Genomic DNA, 18,835 nt, shown 5'->3' on the forward strand with positions numbered 1-18,835 from the left:
CTCATGGGGGGGTGGGGGGAGAATTAGGGGTGCTGGGGGGGTCCCGCGGGGGCGACCCCCACCAGCCCCCGCACGGTGCGGGCCAGCCGGCCCAGGCTCTCCTCCTCCAGCACGTGCTGGGGCTGGCAAATGGCGGCCTGGGGGGATAATTAGGGGGGAATAATTAAGGGGGGTGGGACACAGGGGGCACACAGCATAGCGGAGGGAGGGGGACGCGGCGTCCCCTTTGGGCGCAGAAAGGGCAAAAACGGACAAAGAGCTGCGCAGCGGCGGGGGGGAGGCAGAGCCCCCCCAAAGTTTTTAGCCCCCAACTAGTGACACCCCCGCGCCCCCCAATATTCACACAGCACCTATAGAGACATAGATATCAAATATAATTTAGGGAGAGATCTCCATAATTAGAATAATAATTATAATAATTAATTCTAATAATAATTCATTATAATAATTAATTATAATAATAATTAAAGGGGGGGTATCACCCCCCGCGGGAGGGAAAGGGGGTTCAGCCCCCCCCACCCCCATCCCTGCCTCAGTTTCCCCAACGTTAAGGCACAAGGAGGAAGGGGGGGGGGGTAAGGCAGGCAGGAGGGGCCCCCTGGGTTTGGGGGGCTCAGAGGGCTCCCCCGGGGTTGGGGGCCCCGCCCAATTTGGGGGACCCCCCGCCCCGTCCCTCAGCAGCCGAAGAGAGCGCGATAAGCCGTGTAAAGCAACGCCATGACGAGGCCGTAGAAGAGGGCGAAGCCAGCGAGGAGCCCGGGGGGGGGACGCCGGGGAGGGGCGGCTTCACCTGGGCGGGGGGCAGGGGGTCCCACGTCAGCACAGCGGGCGCAGGACCCCCCCCCAACACAAAACCCCCCCAAAAACGGTACCTCGGGGACCCCCAGGCGCCGGCAAGCCTCCAGGAAGCTCTCCACGTTCCTGCGGCTGTTGGCAGAGCTCAGCTTGGGCTGGGAGGGGGGCAAAGAATTCCAAAGGGGGTCAGGGGGTTGGGGGGTGGGTTTGGGTTTTGTTTTTGGGGGGGGGGAGGGGGGGTGTCTCACTCACGGCGGCGGGCGAGGGGACGTGGATGAAGGGGACGAGGCGGGGGCGCAGGCGGTTGGCCAGGCGGCAGAGCAGCTCCCCGTCGCTCTGCGCCTCCCCCAGCTCCTCCGGCAGCCGCAGCTGCAGCAGCGACCCGATGCTCTGAGAAAGGGGGGAGACCCCCCCCCAAAAATAAAATTTAGGGGGGTACAGAGCCCCTAAACCCCCCAAAAAAAATTTTTTAAGGGAGACGGAGGGATCCCCCCTCATCGCTACCTGCCGCATCTCAGCGATCAGCTCCCTCTCGTCGGGGTCCGGGGGGTGCTGTGGGGTGGGGGCTGCGGGGAAGAAATTTGAGGCGGGGGTGTCACAGGGTGAGGGGGGTCACAGGGGGCGGGGGCACACGCGATGACAAGGAGGGGACACGTCCTACCGGGTTTGGTGGCAGCGCCGCAGGAGGAGGAGGAGGAGGAAGAGCGGAAGAGGAAGCTGGTGGGTTTGGGGGCGGCGCGGGGCGAGGAGCCGGGGGGCTGGGGGGCCGGGGGCTTCGTCTGGGCCCTGGAATGGCACCGAGGCGGGGGGAGGGTGTAATTAACACCCTCGCTAATTGGCATCGAGCCTAACGAGGTCGCCCCATACTCACTGGCGTCGTCCTCGGTTGTCGCTGCGGGAAGGCGCCGGGCTCCGACTGGGTGCTGCGGGGGGGGGAGAGTGGCCCCCCACCCCGGTGTCACCAGGGGTCCCCGGCGGTGGGGGGTCCCCGGCGGTGGGGGGGGTCCCCGGCGGTGGGGGGGGACGACAGGGACAGGGTTGGGGACAAGGGACACTTACTGGGTGTGAGCAGCCGGGGCGGGGGTGGCTCTGGCAGCCGCTCGCAGGAAGCTGGAGGGGGGAAGGTGGCAGCCACCCCCCCCGGCCACGTCCCCGGTCCCAGCCCCTCGTCCCTAATCCCAATCCCCCTAATCCCAAACCCGGCCCTCTCCCCAGGCCGTGCCCCACCCCCAATCCCCCTGCCCCCAATCCCCGTCTCCATCCCTGTCCCCAGTCCCATTCTCCCAATCCCACTCCCTTGTCCCCATGTCCCCAGCCCCTAATCCCAATCCCCAATCCCAATCCCCAATCCCCTAATCCCAATCCCTAATCCCAATCGCCATCCCCAACCCTCCAATCCCAGTCCCCAACCCTGTCCGCATGTCCCCAACCCCATCCCTAATCCCAATCCCCAGACCAATCCCTAATCCCCTAATCCCCATCCCCGACGCTCGAACCGAATGCCTCTCCCCATGTCCCCAACCCCATTCCCCAACCCATAATCCCAATCCCCATCCCGATCCCTAATCCCCTCCCCATTCTCCAATCCCAGTCCCCATTCCCACACCCCCGTCCCCAACCCCATTCCTCATCCCTGTCCCCAACCCCTAATCCCAATCCCGATCTCTAATCCCCTAATCCCACCCCCTAATCCCAATCTCTAATCTCCTAATCCCACCCCATAATCCCACCCCAATCCCAATCCCGATCTCTAATCCCCTAATCCCAATCCCGATCTCTAATCCCTAATCCCACCCCTAATCCCAATCCCCATCTCTAATCCCCTAATCCCACCCCTAATCCCAATCCCGATCTCTAATCCCTCATCCCACCCCAATCCCAATCCCGATCTCTAATCCCCTCATCCCACCCCTAATCCCAATCCCGATCTCTAATCCCTAATCCCACCCCAATCCCAATCCCCATCTCTAATCCCCTAATCCCACCCCCAATCCCAATCTCTAATCCCCTCATCCCACCCCCAATCCCAATCCCGATCTCTAATCCCACCCCCAATCCCAATCCCGATCTCTAATCCCACTCCCTAATCCCAATGCCGATCTCTAATCCCCTCATCCCACCCCCAATCCCAATCCCGATCTCTAATCCCCTCATCCCACCCCCAATCCCAATCCCCATCTCTAATCCCACCCCCAATCCCAATCCCGATCTCTAATCCCACCCCTAATCCCAATCCCGATCTCTAATCCCTAATCCCACCCCCAATCCCAATCCCGATCTCTAATCCCCTCATCCCACCCCCGTCCCGTACCTGTCCCTCCGCTCCAGCCCCTGGTTCTTCCTCGCCTGCTGCCTCCTCTCCCTCTCCTGCCAGAGCTGGAGGCTCTCGGGGCGCCGCCGCCCTCCCGGCCCCCTCCCCCGGGGAGGGAACAGGGCCCACCGTGGGGGGGGTGGGGGGGGTCAGTGGGGACACCCCAAAACCCCCCTGACCCCCCCAACCCCCCCCATGTCCCCCAACACTCACTTGCCACCAGCCACCTTCTCCGGGGTGTCACCTCTTGGGGACGAGCCCTGCTGCTCCTGGGGGGGGGGAGTAAAGGGGGTTTGGGGAGGTCCCAGACTTGGGGGGGCCCCCCCAAAATTTGAGGGGGGGTTCCAGGGGTGGGTGGGGACAATGCTGTCACCTCAAGCGGGGTCTCCTCCTCCTCCTCCCCGGTGAGGCTGCCCTCGATGAAGTCAACCTGCTCGGGGTCGCTGTCACCAGCTGTGGAGGTGGGGGGTGACAGTGGGTCCCCCGGGGGTGACAGTCGCCCCCGGGGTGGGGGGACGGGGGTCCCCAAGGGGTGACGGGGTCCCCACCCCGCTCACCTGCCCCGCTGCGCTTCTCCCTGGGCTGCCGGGGCAGCTCCGAAAACTCATCCGTGGACTGAAATGGTGGAAGAGGGGACACAAGGGGGGATTTAGGGGTGCACCCCAACCCCCCCACTGCACCCCAAGACCCCCACCCCACCCCAAAACCCACCTCGTTGCCGGACCACCGCTTGCTGCCGCTGTCGACGCTGTTGAAGCCAGAGTCCAACCCCCCGCGCTGCCGGAGGGGGCAAAGCTCATCCGTGAGGCTGTGGGGTAAAAAACAGGGGTGAAGGGACCCCAAAAAACAGGGGGGGAGGGAATTTGGGGCCCCCCCCTCTTTGAGACCCCCCCTTTTACCATGTCGGGGGGGGCCGGGTGGCGGTGGCAGCCTCGGCTTCGAGGTGGAGGTACTTGAAGATGTGGACTTTGCCCTTCAGACAGACCTGGGGGGGGGAGTCGGGGGGGGGTCAGATGGGGTTTTGGAGGGTCCTGGGGGTCCCCCACACCCCCCTGACCCCCCCCGACCTGGGCAGGGGGCGACTGGAGGGGGTTGTTATCGGCCAGGATGATTTGGAGATGCCGGAGCCGCCGGTAGCAGCGGGGAATGGCGACCACCCGGTTGCAGGAGAAGTCGAGACGGACGAGGGGCAGCTCCGACAGCTCTGGGGGGACGAGACAGGGACACGGGGAGGGGGGGGTGTCAGTAGGGATCCCCCAAAAGTGGGGGGACCCCCCCTGAACCCCTCCACCCACCTGCTGGCAGCACAGTCAGCTGGTTGCGGCGGAGGTTGAGATCCCGCAGCGACTTCAGCTGCCCCACGCCGGCTGGCAGCGCCCGCAGCTCGTTACAACTGACATCCTGGGGAGGGGGGGGTTAACGAAACGAGGTGACAACAGGGGGATCGGTGACAAAAAAAGGGGGATCCTGGGTGTTATCACCCTCCCCCCCCCTTTCTGCTCACCAGCTGCCGCAGGGCGCCGAGCGCCCCGATGTTTTCGGGGAGCTGCGCCAGGCGGTTGTTGCTGGCGTTGAGGACGCGGAGGGGCAGGAGGCAGAGGCAGGCGGGCAGCGAGGTGAGCTGGTTGCGACTGCAGGCAGGGAGCGGGCAGGGGTTAACCGGCAGCGCGAGGGAGTGCTGCCGGACCTCCCCCCGCCCCCCCGGGGAAGGGCAGTACCTGAGATCGAGGTGGGCGAGGGCCTGGAGGTTGGCGATGGCCGGGGAGACGCTGCGCAGGCAGTTGTGGTAGAGGCTGAGCCCCTCCAGGGAGACCAGGCGGCAGGCGGCCTCCGGCACCTCCCCAAAGCGGTTGCGGGAGAGGTCTGCGGGGACGGGGACGCGTGGGGACGGGGACAGAGAGCGTCAGGGATGGGGGACCCTCAAGGGGGGGGACGGGGACCCTATGGGGACCAGGGAGCCTCAGGGACAGAGACCATCAGGGATGGGGACCTTCAGGGACAGGGACCCTCGGGGATGGGGGACCGAGACCGTCAGGGATGGGGGACCCACAAGGGGGGGGACAGGGACCCCCAAGGGTGGGGACAGGGACCCTCAAGGGTGGGGGACTGATGGGGACAGGGGGTGGGGACCAGCGAGCCTCAGGGACAGGGGATGGGGACTGATGGGGATGGGGACCTTCAGGGACAGGGACCCTCAGGGATGGGGGACCCTCAAGGGTGGGGACAGGGGACTGATGGGGACCAGGGAGCCTCAGGGACAGGGGATGGGGGCCATCAGGGATCGGGGACCCTCAAGGATGGGGACAGGGGACTGATGGGGACAGGGGACAGAGACTGTTTAGGAATGGGGACCAGGGACGCTCAAGGATGAAGGCTGATGGGGACAGGGGACCCTCAGGGACAAGGACTGATGGGGATGGGGGACGGGGACCAGGGACCCTCAAGGATGGGGACTCTCAGGGACAGAGACCATCAGGGATGGGGAGTGATGGCGTTGGGGACCTTCAGGGACAGGGGATGGGGACAGGGACCCTCAGGGATGGGGCACTGATGGGGACAGAGACTGTTTAGGGATGGGGACTGACAGGAACAGGGGACCCTCAGGGACAGGGGACTGATGGGGACAGGGACCCTCGGGGATGGGGACAGGCAATCCTCAGGGGTGGGTGACAGAGATCATCAGGAATGGGGACCTTTAGGGACAGGGACAAGGACCATGAGGACTGGGGACAGTCAGTAATGGGGAGCAACAGGGACAAGAGACCCTCAAGAACGGGGACCATCAGGGACAGAGACCACTGGGGACAAGGGACAGGGACCGATGGGGACAAGGGACCCTCAGGGACGAGGACAGGGACTGCCAGGGATGGGGACCTTTGGGGACAGGGGACTGTCAAGGATGGGGACAAGGGACCATCGGAAACAAGGACAGTCAGGGATGGGGACAGGGACCCTCAGGGACTGGATGCCACCAGGGACAAGGACACCACAAACCACTGGGGACAGAGACCAGATGCCACCAGAGATGGACACCATAAACCCTTGGGGACAGATGCCACCAGGGACGAGGGACACCTTGTTCTCCCCTGCTCCCTCCCCAGTGCTAGGGGCGGGGGAGGGGTGTCAGCAAAACACACACCGGGTGCTTTGGGGTCCCCATGGGGCAGAGCCAACGCCCCCCAGGGTGACCCCAGAGTGTCCCTAACAGAGCAGGGGACAGGGACCTCCTGGATGTTAACGAGCCGGTAACGAGGGGCACCCCCACCCCGCTCCCCTGAGAAGGGGTTGAAATCGGGGGGTGTGGGGGGGAGTGTCAAGCCTTGAGCCCCCCTTTTTGGGGCTGTTTTGAGGGGTGACTGATGGCACCCCAACCCTCCCGGAAGGTGAAGCCAAAGGGGAAGCGAGAGCCGCGGGGCGGCTCCCTACCCCCTCCCTTGAAGAAAGGGGGGGACACACCAAGCTGGTGACCCCCCCTCTTCTATGCTACGAGGGGGGGAAACTGAGGCAGACAGGACCGCCCAGACCAGGCGTGCCGGCTCTTCCCGCCCTGGCACCTTGTTTATCCGGACTCCGGCCTCCCGGCGCGTTCCGCAAACCTTTGGCTTCCGGGGAGGCGTCAGGGCGGGGGGAACGCGCCGGTCCCCCCTCGGGGGGGAACCCCAGGCTACCCCCGTGGAAAGAGGGGGGGATTTAGGGCTCCTGGCCCCCTCCAAAGGGCCGGATTCAGCACAGAGGCCAAGGGCCCCAGAGGGGCCAATGGGTGGGGGAGACCCCTGGGCCCCCCCCCGTACACCTGCCTGAGGAGGCTGGGAGGGCTGCGGTGGGGAGGGGGGAAGCTGGGCCCGGCCTGGGGGGCAGGAGGCACCGGGGACCTCCGAGAACGGGGAGGGAGGGAGGCAGGCCCAACCCGGGGGGGTGGGCAGAGGAGGCACCGGGGACCCCTGGGAATAGGAGGGGGCTGCGATTGTGGAGGGGGATAACCAGGCCCAGCACCCCCGGGGGCAGAGGGAAGGCCCGGGAGGGGGGGGCAAGAGGCACCGGGGACCCCCGGGAAGGGGGGGCTGCGGGGCCGCTACCGGCCGGGGAGGGTGGGGGGGATACGGGACCCCCAGGAGGGGCGTGGGCAGGGATGCCCCATGGGGCGTGGCTAAGGAAGGAGGGGGCGTGGTCTCACCGGCCTGTGTGGTGTCGCTGAGGTCCCACCGCCGCGCCGCAGCTACCGGGAAGGCGCGGAGGCGGCGGCCGGCCAGGCTAAGGGTACCGGAGGCCGCCGCTTCTTCCAGGGCTCGTTCCGTACCGGCTCCTCCGGGTGGCGGCGATGGCGGCAACGGTGGCGGCAGCAGCAGTTCCGCCGCCATGGTTCCCGCCTCGCCCGCCGCCATCGCGGGGGCCCCGGCGGCGGGAGAGCTCCGCTCGCCGCGGGCGCCGCTGCTCGACTGAGCCCCCGGCCGCTGCCGCGCGGGGAGGCGGACCCCTGCGGGGGCGGGGCCAGCGCAGCGGCCAATCAGAGCGGGAGGGGCGCGGGGAGATGGCCAATGGGAGAGGGAGGAGATGGAGGGGGCGTGGCCGAGGGTGAAAAAGCGGAAGTGATGTTTATTCTTTGATGGGTAGGAGTAAAAACCAATCGTCTTCGAGCAGGGGCGGGTTTGCTGCCCGGCTGCAGCCAATCCCAGCGTAGAGACTGGAAAGGAGGGAAAGGAGCGTTACAAATTACCACCAATGCAGAGCGAGAGGGCGGAGCTAGTCGCCTGGCGACGCCAGCCCAGAAGTCTGTGGGGAGTCAGAGGACCCCGGACAGCCAATCGCATTTGAGGAGGCGGGAGCAAGGCACGTGATTGATATGTATCCAACCAATCAAGCTTCGAGGCCTGCAGGAAAAGTGGTAAGGGTAAAGCTGGGCAAAGTGGGGGGGCGGGGCATGCCGGCTCCGCCAATCACGCCTGGCAGGAGAGCGGCACACGGATGATTGACAAGCTGTCTGACCCATGGAAGGAGCAAGGGAGGCGAAATCCCAGGCAGCCAATCAGAGCGAGATCACCTCGGGGGGGGGCTGGTCCCACACCAGGGCAGAGTGACAGCCCAGGCAGCCAATCAGAGGTCAATACCTCAGGTGAAAGGCGGGCACTGCAGCACAGCTATCTGACTACCTGGCAGCCAATCAGAGGCAACATCACCTCAGGGGAGGGCGGGCCCCAAACAGTGGCAGAGTGACAGTCCAGGAGGCCAATCAGTGAGAGCATCGCCTCAGGTGAACTGCACCTGGGCAGCCTACCCACTTGTCAGCCAATCAGAGGTAGCATCACCTCAGGGGAGGGCGGGCCCCAAAGAGTGGCAGAGTGACAGTCCAGGCGGCCAATCGGAGACAGCATCACCTCAGGGGAAGGAGACTGACAGCTGTCCCGACCTATGCTGGCGAAGACCGATGTGAGAAGAAGGCGGGCTCTGCTGGCGGCCAGGCCGAGCTTCAACATGGCGCACATGGGACCTGCCCCGAGGCCCAGCAGCCCCCAGCCCGGGGCCCCTCTTCCCCCCATGGGCCACCAGGCTTCTCGCCACCATTGCCACCAGCATCAGACCGGTGGGGACCAGGAGGTGACGGTGAGGCCGCTAGGATAGCGGGGGGGTGGACAAGGGTGGGTGGGTTCCCTGTGACTGTCCCCAAAGGTGCCCTGTCCCCATTCCTGTCCCCAGTGTCCCCTGGGCAGGTGTCCTGTCCCCATCCCTGTCCCCACAGGTGCCCTGTCCCCATTCCTGTCCCCACTGTCCCCTAGGCAGGTGCCCTGTCCCTGTGCCCACCCCTGTCCCCATCCCCACAGGTGCCCTGTCCCCATTCCTGTCCCCAGTGTCCCCTGGGCAGGTGCCCTGTCCCCATCCCTGTCCCTATCCCTGTCTCCACAGGTGTCCTTTCCCTATCCCTGTCCCTGTGACTGTCCCCAAAGGTGCCCTGTCCCTGTGCCCACCCCTGTCCCCATCCCCACAGGTGCCCTGTCCTCATTCCTGTCCCCAGTGTCCCCTGGGCAGGTGCCCTGTCCCCCTCCCTGTCCCTATCCCTGTCCCCACAGGGGTCCTTTCCCTATCCCTGTCCCTGTGACTGTCCCCTGGGCAGGTGCCCTGTCCCCATCCCTGTCCCTATCCCTGTCCCCACAGGTGCCCTGTCCTCATTCCTGTCCCCAGTGTCCCCTGGGCAGGTGCCCTGTCCCCACCCCTGTCCCCACAGGTGCGCTGTCCCCATCCCTGTCCCCAGTGTCCCCTGGGCAGGTGCCCTGTCCCCATCCCTGTCCCTGTCCCCATCCCTGTCCCCACTGGGTCCCTATCCAGCAGGTCCGGTGCTGCATTGCACTGAGACCAGGGGACACCAGGGACCCCAGCAGCCCTGAGGGGACCCCCTGGGCACCCCCTCACCCCTCTGCCCCCCTTCCCCAGGCCCCCCGCTGGGTCAGCAGCCTCAGCACCTCCCGCCATTGCTTCTTCCTCCGCTGTGGCCCCTTATACCAGAGGCCACGCCCTTCCCCCGCCTCCCACCGGAGGCCACGCCCCTTTCTCAGCCTCTGCAGCCAAACCCCACGCCCCTTTCTCCGCCGGAGGCCACGCCCCTTTCTCCTCCTCACCGCGAGAGGCCCCGCCCCCATCACCTGTCTTCCCTCCCCACCCTCTTCAGCCAGAGACCACGCCCCCTCGGCGCCCGCCCCTCAATGGGAGGCCACGCCCCCGCGCACTTAGCCCGAGGCCACCGGCCCCTCCTCCGCCTGCCAGCAGGCTCCGCCCCAACCCTCAAGCCCCGCCCCCTTGGCACTTCTTAAAGGAGCCTCACCGCGGGCTTTCAAGGGGTGGGGGGGGATGCCAAGGGGCGGCCCGGCCGCTGGGGTCCCCTCCCTCGGGCTCCACCGTGGCGGGGGCCACCCTGTGTCCCCCAAGAGAGGGAGGGGCGGTGGGGGAGAGGGAGGGGTCCGGCTTCCACCCGGCTACGTGGCAGCAGCATGGGGGGGGTCCACCCCCGTCCCCATCACTCACACCCTCCAGCTCTGCACCCTTTATTTGCATATGGGGGGGTCCACAATTTGGGGGGAGGGTTCGGGGGGGGTCTCAGGGGTTCCCCCGACACGGCCTCTTGCTGAGGTTCCCCAAAACCTGCTGCTGCTGCTGGCGGTAGGGGACGACGAAGGCGTCGGGGGGCAGCACGGCCCCCCCATCCGCCCCCACCCGCCCCATCAGGATGTAGCTGGAGCCTGGAAGAGATTTGGGGGGGGGTGTCAGGATATGGGGGGCACAGAGACACCCCCCCACACCCCCCTCCATTGTGCACCCACCTTTCTTGAGGCCGGGGCAGAGGCGACAGGGCAGCTGGAGGCGCAGGGTGGCCCCCTTGGCGGGTTGGGGTACCCCCAGGCCCCCCGATTTGTAGAGGCCGAGGATGGAGACCACGGCCCAGCCCCGCTCCTGGGGGGGACCCCGAGACACCGACTTCACCGTCCCGGTCAGCACTGCCGGCACAGGGGGGGGTGAGATACCCCAAAACCTCGGCCATACCCCCTGTACCCCAGCTTTGGGGGGTCCTCAGCCACCCCCTTACCTGTACCCCCATGTTTGGGGGGGTCCTCGGCTGGACCCCCTCCCCTTACCCCAACTTTGGGGGGTCCCCAGCCTCCCCCCTTCCCCATCTCCCCATTTTAGGGGGTCCTCAACCACCCCCATATCCCAGCTTTGGGGTGTCCTCAGCCATCCCCCCCCATCCCCCATTTTTGGGGGTTACTCAGCCACCCCCCTCCTTGTACCCCAGCTCTGGGGGGGTCCTCAGCCATCCCCCTCCCCTTACCCCATCTTTGGGGGGGTTCTCCACCATGCCTGTACCCCATTTTCAGGGGTCCTCAGCCACCCCTCCCTTCCCTGTTCCCCATCTTTGGGGGTCCTCAGCCACCCCCTCCCCATAATCCCATTTTCAGGGGTCCTCAGCCACTCCCCTCCCTGTACCCCATTTTTGGGGCCCTCAGCCACCCCCTCCTTGCACCCCCACTTTTGGGGTCCTCAACCATCCCCTCCCCATAACCCCATCTTTGGGGGCTCCTCAGCCATCCCTGTACCCCATTTTGGGTGGTCCTCAGCCATCCCCTTCCCTGTCCCCCCCATTTTTGGGGGTCCTCAGCCTCCCCCCCATACCCCTTTTTTTTTTGGGGGGGGGGAGGATCCTCACCAAAATCGCTGCCGCAGAAGTTGCTCTGCAGCGTCCCGGTGCGTCGGCATCGCTGGGGGCAGGGGGTCTCGGTGGCGGTGACGACGGTGGCAGCCGGTGTCACCATTTTAGGGCTGGGGGGGGCTTTCCCCTTCCCACCCCCCTTGGATTTGGGGTTTGCCGGATCGGTGCCGGGGTCCGGTGCCGGTGCCGCATCGCGGCTCCTGACGGTGTAGGTGGCGGTGAAGCCGTCGGCCGTCACGCTCAGGTCCGAGACGAATTGAACCAGCAGCTCGTGGCCGGAGGAGAGGATGGGGCTGGGGGCGAAATGGGGGTCAGGAGGGGTTTGGGGGGCTCAGGAGGGGTTTGGAGGGGTCAGGAGGGGTTTGGAGGGGTTAAGGAGGGGTTTGGGAGGTTCAGGTGGGGTTTGGGGGCTTAAGGATGGTTGGGGGGCACAGGAGAGGTTTGGGGGTCAGGAGTGGTTTGGGGAGGTCGGGATGGGGTTGGGGGGATCAGGATGGGTTTAGGGGGATCAGGTGGGGTTTTGGGGGCCTCAAGGATGGTTTGGGGGGTTAATGATGGTTTTGGGGGTCAGGAGGGGTTTGGGGGTTCAGGTGGGGTTTTGGGAGCCTCAGGAGGGGTTGTGGGGGTCAGGAGGGGGTTGAGGGGGTTAATGATGGGTTTGGGGGGTCAGGAGGGGTTTGGAGGGGTTAAGGAGGGTTTGGGAGGTTCAGGTGGGGTTTTGGGGGCTTAAGGATGGTTTTGGGCGGTCAGGAGGGGTTTGGGGGTTAATGATGGTTTTGGGGGCTCAGGAGGGGTTTGGGGGTTCAGGTGGGGTTTTGGGAGCCTCAGGAGGAGTTGTGGGGTCAGGAGGGGGTTGAGGGGGTTAATGATGGGTTTGGGGGCTCAGGAGGTGTTTGGGGGCTCAGGAGGGGTTAAGGGGTTAATGATGGGTTTGGGGGCTCAGGAGGGGGTTGAGGGGGTTAATGATGGGTTTGGGGGTCAGGAGGGTTTGGAGGGGTTAAGGAGGGTTTGGGAGGTTCAGGTGGGGTTTTGGGGGCTTAAGGATGGTTTGGGGGGGCACAGGAGAGGTTTGGGGGGTCAGGAGTGGTTTGGGGGAGGTCGGGATGGGGTTGGGGGGATCAGGATGGGTTTAGGGGGATCAGGTGGGGTTTTGGGGGCCTCAAGGATGGTTTGGGGGGGTCAGGAAGGGTTTGGGGGGTTAATGATGGTTTTGGGGGGGCTCAGGAGGGGTTTGGGGGTTCAGGTGGGGTTTTGGGAGCCTCAGGAGGGGTTGAGGGGTTGAGGGGTTAATGATGGGTTTGGGGGTCAGGAGGGGTTGGGGGGTCAGGAGGGGTGAGTGGGTTAATGATGGGTTTGGGGGCTCAGGAGGAGTTTGGGGGTCAGGAGTGGTTTGGGGGTCAGGACGGGTTTTACGGGGTTTCAGGCTGGGTTGGGGGGTGTCAGGATGGTTGGGGGGTCAGACTCGCTTTAGGGGCACTAGGCTGGTTTTGGGGGTCAGGTGGGTCTTGGGGGTCTAGGGTGGGGTTGGAGGGTCAGGAGGGGTTTGGGGGCAGTTCAGCCTGGTTGGGGGGTTCAGCCTGGTTTTTGGGGGTCCAGGCTGGTCTTGGGGGTGTCCAGGCTGGTTTTGAGGGGATCAGGCTGGTTTGGGGGGTCAGGCACGTTTTTGAGGGGTCAGGCAGGTTTAGGGTGAGTCAAGCTGGTTTTGGGGGGTCCAAGCTGGTTTTAGGGGATCAGACTGGCTTGGGGGGATCAAGCTGGTTTTGGGGGATCCAACAGGTTTTGGGGGGGATCAGGATGATTTTGAGGGGGCTGGGTTGGTTTTAAGGGGGTCAGGATGGTTTAAGGGGGATCAGGCTGATTTTGGGGGGATCAAGATGGTTTTGGGGGGTCCAGGCTGATTTGGGAGGGGATCAAGCTGGTTTTGGGGGTCCAGCAGGTTTGGGGGATCAGGATGATTTGGGGGGGGGATCAGGATGATTTTGAGGGGGCTGGGTTGGTTTTGGAGGGGATCGAGCTGGTTTTGGGGAGGATCAGGCTGATTTTGGGGGTCCAGACTGATTCTGGAGGATCAAGCTGGTTTTAGGGAGGATCAGGATGATTTGGGGGGATCAGGCTGATTTTGGGGGGTTCAGGCTGAGTTGGGGGGTCAGGCTGGTTTTAGGGAGGATCAGGCCGGTTTAGGAGGGGTCAGGCAGGTTTGGGGGGGGTCAGGCAGGTTTGGGGGGGGTCAGGCAGGTTTGGGGGTGTCCCCTCAGAGCTGGGGGGGGGGTGTCCTACCCGGGGGTCTCCTCCCCGCAGGACTTCCCCACTCTCCGCGCGTCGTCCGTCTCCCCCTCGAAAACAGCCACGTAGTCGTAGCGGCAGTGGGCGTCCGGCTCCACGTCGAACTTCCCGAACCTCAACTCGATCACCTTTGGGGGGACACAAACACCCCCCCCCAAAAAAAAAAAAAAAAAAAAATCAGCTCCGAACCCTCCCCCACGACCCCCCCTCCCACAAGGACCCCCCCAAACCTTTTCGGGGGGGGCCACGATGTGCCAGGAGCAGCTGATCCCGGGGGGGTAATTCTCCTCCGGCCAATTCGGCGTCTTCAGGCTCCCCTGGGGCTTCTCCAGCCGCCCCCCGCAGAACTGGTGTTCTGGGGGGGCGGGGGGGATCAGATTTTAGGGGGGGCCACCACCACACTGTGACCCCCCCCACCCCATTTTCCCACACCGCCGGCATTTCCTCTCTCACTGAGACCCCCCCGAAACGTGGCTGTGGGGCAGGGTGGGGCGCAGCGGCTTCTCCCCCCCCCAAAAAAGAAGCCTTGTGGGTGGGTAATTATGGGGGGCAATGCCAAAACCACCCTGAGGAGGAGGAGGAGGAGGAGGAGGAAGGAAAAAGGGGGGAGGGACTCTTGGGGTGCAAGACCCCCCCCCCCGGGGGTGCTTTTATTTTGGGGGGGGGTCATACTCACCGTCAAAATAGTGCCAGGACTCCCCGAAAAAATGGGGTTTATTATTAACCCCCGCACGCCGCCGTCCGTGGGGGGCCCTGCAAAAGGTCCTGAGGGTTGGGCTGGGTTGGGGGCTGTGGGGGGTTTTTTGGGGGGGGCCATGGGGATTTTAGGGGCTATGGGAGTTTGGGGGGCTCCAAGGGGGTTTGGGGGACTCCATAGGGTTTTGGAGGGGCTATAGGCGTTTGGGGGGGCTATGGGTTTGGGGGGGTTGGGAGGGGTTATGGGGGTTTTAGGGGCCATAGGGGTTTTGGGGGGCTCCATGGGGGATTTGGGGGCTATGGGGTTTTGGGGGCTTCATGGGATTTTGGGGGCTATGGGTGTTTGTGGGGGCTATGGGGGTTTTAGGGGCCATAGGGGTTTTGGGGGTTTCATGGGGATTTTGGGGATTCATGGGATTTTGAGGGGCCATGGGGGTTTGGGAGCCTCCATGGGGCTTTTGGGGGGCTATGGGGGTTTGGGGGTTGGGAGGGGCTATGGGGGTTTTAGGGGCCACAGTGGTTTGGGGGGCTCCATGGGGGTTTTGGGGGATCTATGAGGTTTGGGGGGCTATGGGGTTTTAGGGGCTACATCGGGTTTGGGGGACTATAGGGGTTTTGGGAGCCATAGTGGTTTGGGGGCTCCATGGGGGTTTTGGGGGCTATGGGGGTTTGGGGGCTCCCTGGGGTTTGTGGGGGTTGGGAGGGGCTATGGGGTTTTAGGGGCCATAGTGGTTTTGGGGGGTTCCATGAGGGTTTTGGGGGGGACTATGGGGTTTGGGGGTTATGGGGGTTTGGGGGCTCCATGAGGGTTTTGGGGAGACTATGGGGGTTTGGGGGTTATGGGGGTTTTGGGGGCTCCATGGGCGTTTTGGGGGCTCCATGGGCGTTTTGGGGGGGCTGCGGGGCTTTTACAGGCCATGGAGTTTTGGGGGGCTCCATGGGGAGTTTGGGGGGCTATGGGGGTTTTAGGGGCCATGGGGGTTTTGGGGGCTCCATGGGGGTTTTGAGGAGGGGTCCATGGGATTCGGGAGAGGCTACAGGGTTTTGGGGGGTCCATAGGGTTTTGGGGGGCTATGGGGTTTTGGGGAGTTTTAGGGGCTATGTGATTTTGAAGGGGGTCCATGGGGGTTTGGGGGCTATGGGGTTCTGGGGGTCCATAAGGTTTCGGGGTGGCTATGTGGTTTTGAGGGGGACCTACGGGGTTTTTGGGGACTATGGAGGTTTTAGGGGCCATGGGGGCTTGGGGGGCTCCATAGGGGTTCAGGGGGCTATAGGGTTTTGGGGGGTCCATAGGGTTTTGGGGGACTATGGAGGTTTTAGGGCCTATGGGGTTTAGGGGTCCATAGGGGTTTGGGGAGGCTGTGGGGTTTTGGGGGTGTCCATGGAGTTTTGGGGGGGACCATGGAGGTTTTAGGGGCCATGGGGGCTTGGGGAGGCTCCACAGGGGTTCGGGGGAGGCTATGGGGTTTTGGGGGACCTACGGGGTTTTGGGGGGACCTATGGAGGTTTTAGGGGCCACGGGGTTCGGGGGGCTCCACAGAGTTTTGGGGGAGGCTATGGGGTTTTGGGGGGCCCTACGGGGTTTTGGGGGACCTATGGAGGTTTTAGGGGCCACGGGGTTCGGGGGCTCCGCAGAGTTTTGGGGTTTTGAGGGGGTCCATGGGGTTTTGGGGGGGACCTACGGGGTGTTGGGGGGACTACGGAGGTTTTAGGGGCCACGGGGGTTCGGGGGGGCTCCGCAGGGGTTGGGGGGGGTTCGGGGGGGTCCCTCCTCTCTGCCGGCGGTGCCCGACGCCCCGCTGCCCCCCCGGCCGCTCACCGTGCGCCGGGGGGAGGCCGGCGCTGAACCAGACGAGGAAGCCGCGGCCGGCGGTGGCTTCGTCGCTCTCCATCCGCAGCAGCATCCGATTCCCGGCCGCCAGCAGCGCCCCGGGCCGGAAGGTGCCGCAGAAGCGCCCCAGCAGGGGGGCCCCCGGCCCGTGACCCCCGAAAACCGAGAGGGAGTCGAAGCGACACAGAGGGTCCGGCTCCAGGTCGAAGACGCGGAAGGAGAGCATCACCACCTGGCCCTCGGGGACCTGCGGGACACGCGTGAGTGCCACCGCGGGCCCTGGGGACGGGCGGCATCACCACCTGGGCCTGGGGGACAGGGGGACACAGGGACAGGGGGCGGGGAGCGTCACCACCTGGGCCTGGGGGACAGGGGGACAAGGAGGGACACAGGGACAGGGAGCGGGCGGCGTCACCACCTGGGCCTGGGGGACAGGGGGACGGGGGGGACAGGGGGACAGGGAGCGTCACCACCTGGGCCTGGGGGACAGGGGACGGGGGGGACATGGGGACAGGGAGCGTCACCACCTGGGCCTGGGGGACAGGGGGACAGGGGGGGACATGGGGACAGGGAGCGTCACCACCTGGGCCTGGGGGACAGGGGACCGGGGGACACAGGGACAGGGGCGGGCGGCGTCACCACCTGGGCCTGGGGGACAGGGGGACAGGGGGGACATGGGGACAGGGAGCGTCACCACCTGGGCCTGGGGGACAGGGGGACTGGGGGGACACAGGGACAGGGGACGGGCGGCGTCACCACCTGGGCCTGGGGGACAGGGGGACAAGGGACAGGGAGCGTCACCACCTGGGCCTGGGGGACAGGGGACCGGGGGTGGGGAGCGTCACCACCTGACCTTTGGGGACCTGGGGACAGAGGGGGACACAGGGACAGGGGGTGGGGAGAGTCACCACCCGGGCCTGGGGGACAGAGGGGACAGGGGGGGACACAGGGACTGTCACCACCTGGCGCTCAGGGACCTGGGGGACATGGGGTGAGTGCCACCGCAGGCCCTGGGGACGTGGGGACACAGGGACAGGGAGCGTCACCACCTGGGCCTGGGGGACACGGGGGACGTGGGGACAGGGGGACGCGGGGACAGGGGGACGTGGCAGGACGGTCCTCAGCCACCTGCAGGTCAGGGGATGGGGGGCACGGGGGGCTGCCCCTCGGACGGGGGCACTGGGACATGGGGTTTTGGGGTGACCCCGGGGGGTCAGGGTGACCCCGGGGGTTGGGGGTCTGGGGTGCCCCTGGGGTTTGGGGATGACCCCGGGGTGTCAGGGTGCTCCCGGGATTTCAGGGTGCCCCTGGGGGGGTCAGGGTGATCACAGGGGTTCGGGGTGACCCCAGTGGGTTTGGGGTGCCCCTGGAGGGGTTTTGGGGGACCTGGGGGTGCCCCTGGGGTTTGGGGACGACCCCGGGGGGGTGTCAGGGTGCCCCCGGGATTTCGGGGTGCCCCAGGGGGTTTGGGGTGTCCCTGGGGTGGGGGTCAGGGTGCTCCCAGGGGGTTCGGGGTGACCCCAGCGGGTTTGGGGGTGCCCCTGGGGAGGTTTTGGGGGACCTGGGGTGCCCCTGGGGTTTGGGGACGACCCCGGGGGGGTGTCAGGGTGCCCCCGGGGTTTCGGGGCGATCGCAGGGGTGTGGGGGTGCCCGTGGGGGGTCGGGGTGCCCCCGGGGTTTCGGGGTGCCCCCGGGGGCGCGTACCGTGATGGTCCAGGTGCAGTTGCGGCCGGGCGGGTAGTGGCGGGGGAAGCCCTCGCTGGCGATGTACCCCGAGTCCCCGCGGTGCTCCCCCCCGCACAGGAACACCGGCCTGGGGACACGGGGGCACCGGTCACGGGGGCCCGGGTAGAGGAGGGGTCGAGTCCCCGGGGGGTGTCACGGTCCCGGGGGGGGCGTCCCGGGCTGAGGGGGTCCCGGTGCCGTGGGGAAGGGTCCCAGGGGGACCAGGGCAGTTCCCAGGGGAAGGTCCCGTGGGGAAGGGTCCCAGGGGTCCCGGCCCCGGGGGGAGGGGTGGTGTTGTCCCGAGCGCGGTCGGGGGTCCCGGGGTAGCGGGGGTCCCGGTTTGGGGGGGGTCCCGCCCCGGGGTGCCGTTACCTGGTGGCGTTGGGGCGGGCGGTGGGGGCCGGGGCCGGGGCCGGGGCCTGCCCCGCGGCCGGGCGGCCCAGGGCGCTCAGCAGCAGCAGCAGCGGCAGCGGCGGGGCCGGGAGGCGGCTCATGGCGCGGCCGGGCCGGGGCCGAATGGCAGCGGGGGGGGCCGGAGCCCCCGGGGGGGCCGCGGGAGGGGCGGGGCCTGCGCCGCGACACGCCCCCAAACGGGGCGGGGGGGTCCTTGTGCCACGCCCCCTCCGAAGACTGCCCTGGGGGAGGGGGCGGGGCCAGCCCGGGGGGAGGTGCTTCCCTGTACCACGCCCCCAGCCCGGAGGCTGCTCTGCGGGGAAAGGGGCGGAGCCAGCCCCGGGGGGGGCGGTGCTTCCTTCTACCACGCCCCCACCCAGCGCTGCTCTGCACGGGGAAAGGGCGGGGCCGCCCTGGGGGCGGTGCTTCCCTATGCCACGCCCCCACCCAGCGCTGCCCTGCATGGAGAAGGGGCGGTGCCAGCCTTAGGGGCAGTGCTTCCCTATACCACGCCCCCATCCCTGAGCGCATCCCTACATGGGGAAAGGGCGGGGCCAGGCCTGGGGGGCGGTGCTTCCCTATACCACGCCCCAACCCCTCCGAGCACCGC

General features: G+C 66.2%; 2 protein-coding genes across 2 annotated transcripts; both read right to left on the reverse strand.

Annotated features, from left to right (window-relative positions):
• Positions 1-23: 23 nt before the first annotated feature.
• Positions 24-7,560, reverse strand: LRCH4 (leucine rich repeats and calponin homology domain containing 4). Its single transcript, XM_072848602.1, has 16 exons — positions 7,281-7,560; positions 4,825-4,969; positions 4,611-4,737; positions 4,402-4,507; positions 4,174-4,310; positions 4,006-4,091; positions 3,818-3,914; positions 3,664-3,721; positions 3,480-3,559; positions 3,319-3,375; positions 3,107-3,222; positions 1,855-1,905; positions 1,667-1,718; positions 1,048-1,185; positions 873-950; positions 24-137 (listed from the first exon to the last, which is right to left on the reverse strand). Exons 1-16 carry the CDS (start codon positions 7,486-7,488, stop codon positions 24-26), a joined length of 1,650 nt encoding a protein of 549 aa, XP_072704703.1. The 5' UTR covers positions 7,489-7,560.
• A 2,561-nt stretch (positions 7,561-10,121) lies between these two features.
• Positions 10,122-18,362, reverse strand: PCOLCE (procollagen C-endopeptidase enhancer). The gene is made up of 8 exons (XM_072848675.1): positions 18,205-18,362; positions 17,812-17,920; positions 16,096-16,354; positions 13,811-13,935; positions 13,575-13,708; positions 11,295-11,590; positions 10,414-10,587; positions 10,122-10,332 (listed from the first exon to the last, which is right to left on the reverse strand). Exons 1-8 carry the CDS (start codon positions 18,324-18,326, stop codon positions 10,190-10,192), a joined length of 1,362 nt encoding a protein of 453 aa, XP_072704776.1. The 5' UTR covers positions 18,327-18,362; the 3' UTR covers positions 10,122-10,189.
• Between the last annotated feature and the right edge of the window lie 473 nt (positions 18,363-18,835).

Source organism: Ciconia boyciana, chromosome 32 (assembly GCF_034638445.1).
Source record: "Ciconia boyciana chromosome 32, ASM3463844v1, whole genome shotgun sequence".
In the NCBI taxonomy this organism is placed as follows: Eukaryota; Metazoa; Chordata; class Aves; order Ciconiiformes; family Ciconiidae; genus Ciconia; species Ciconia boyciana.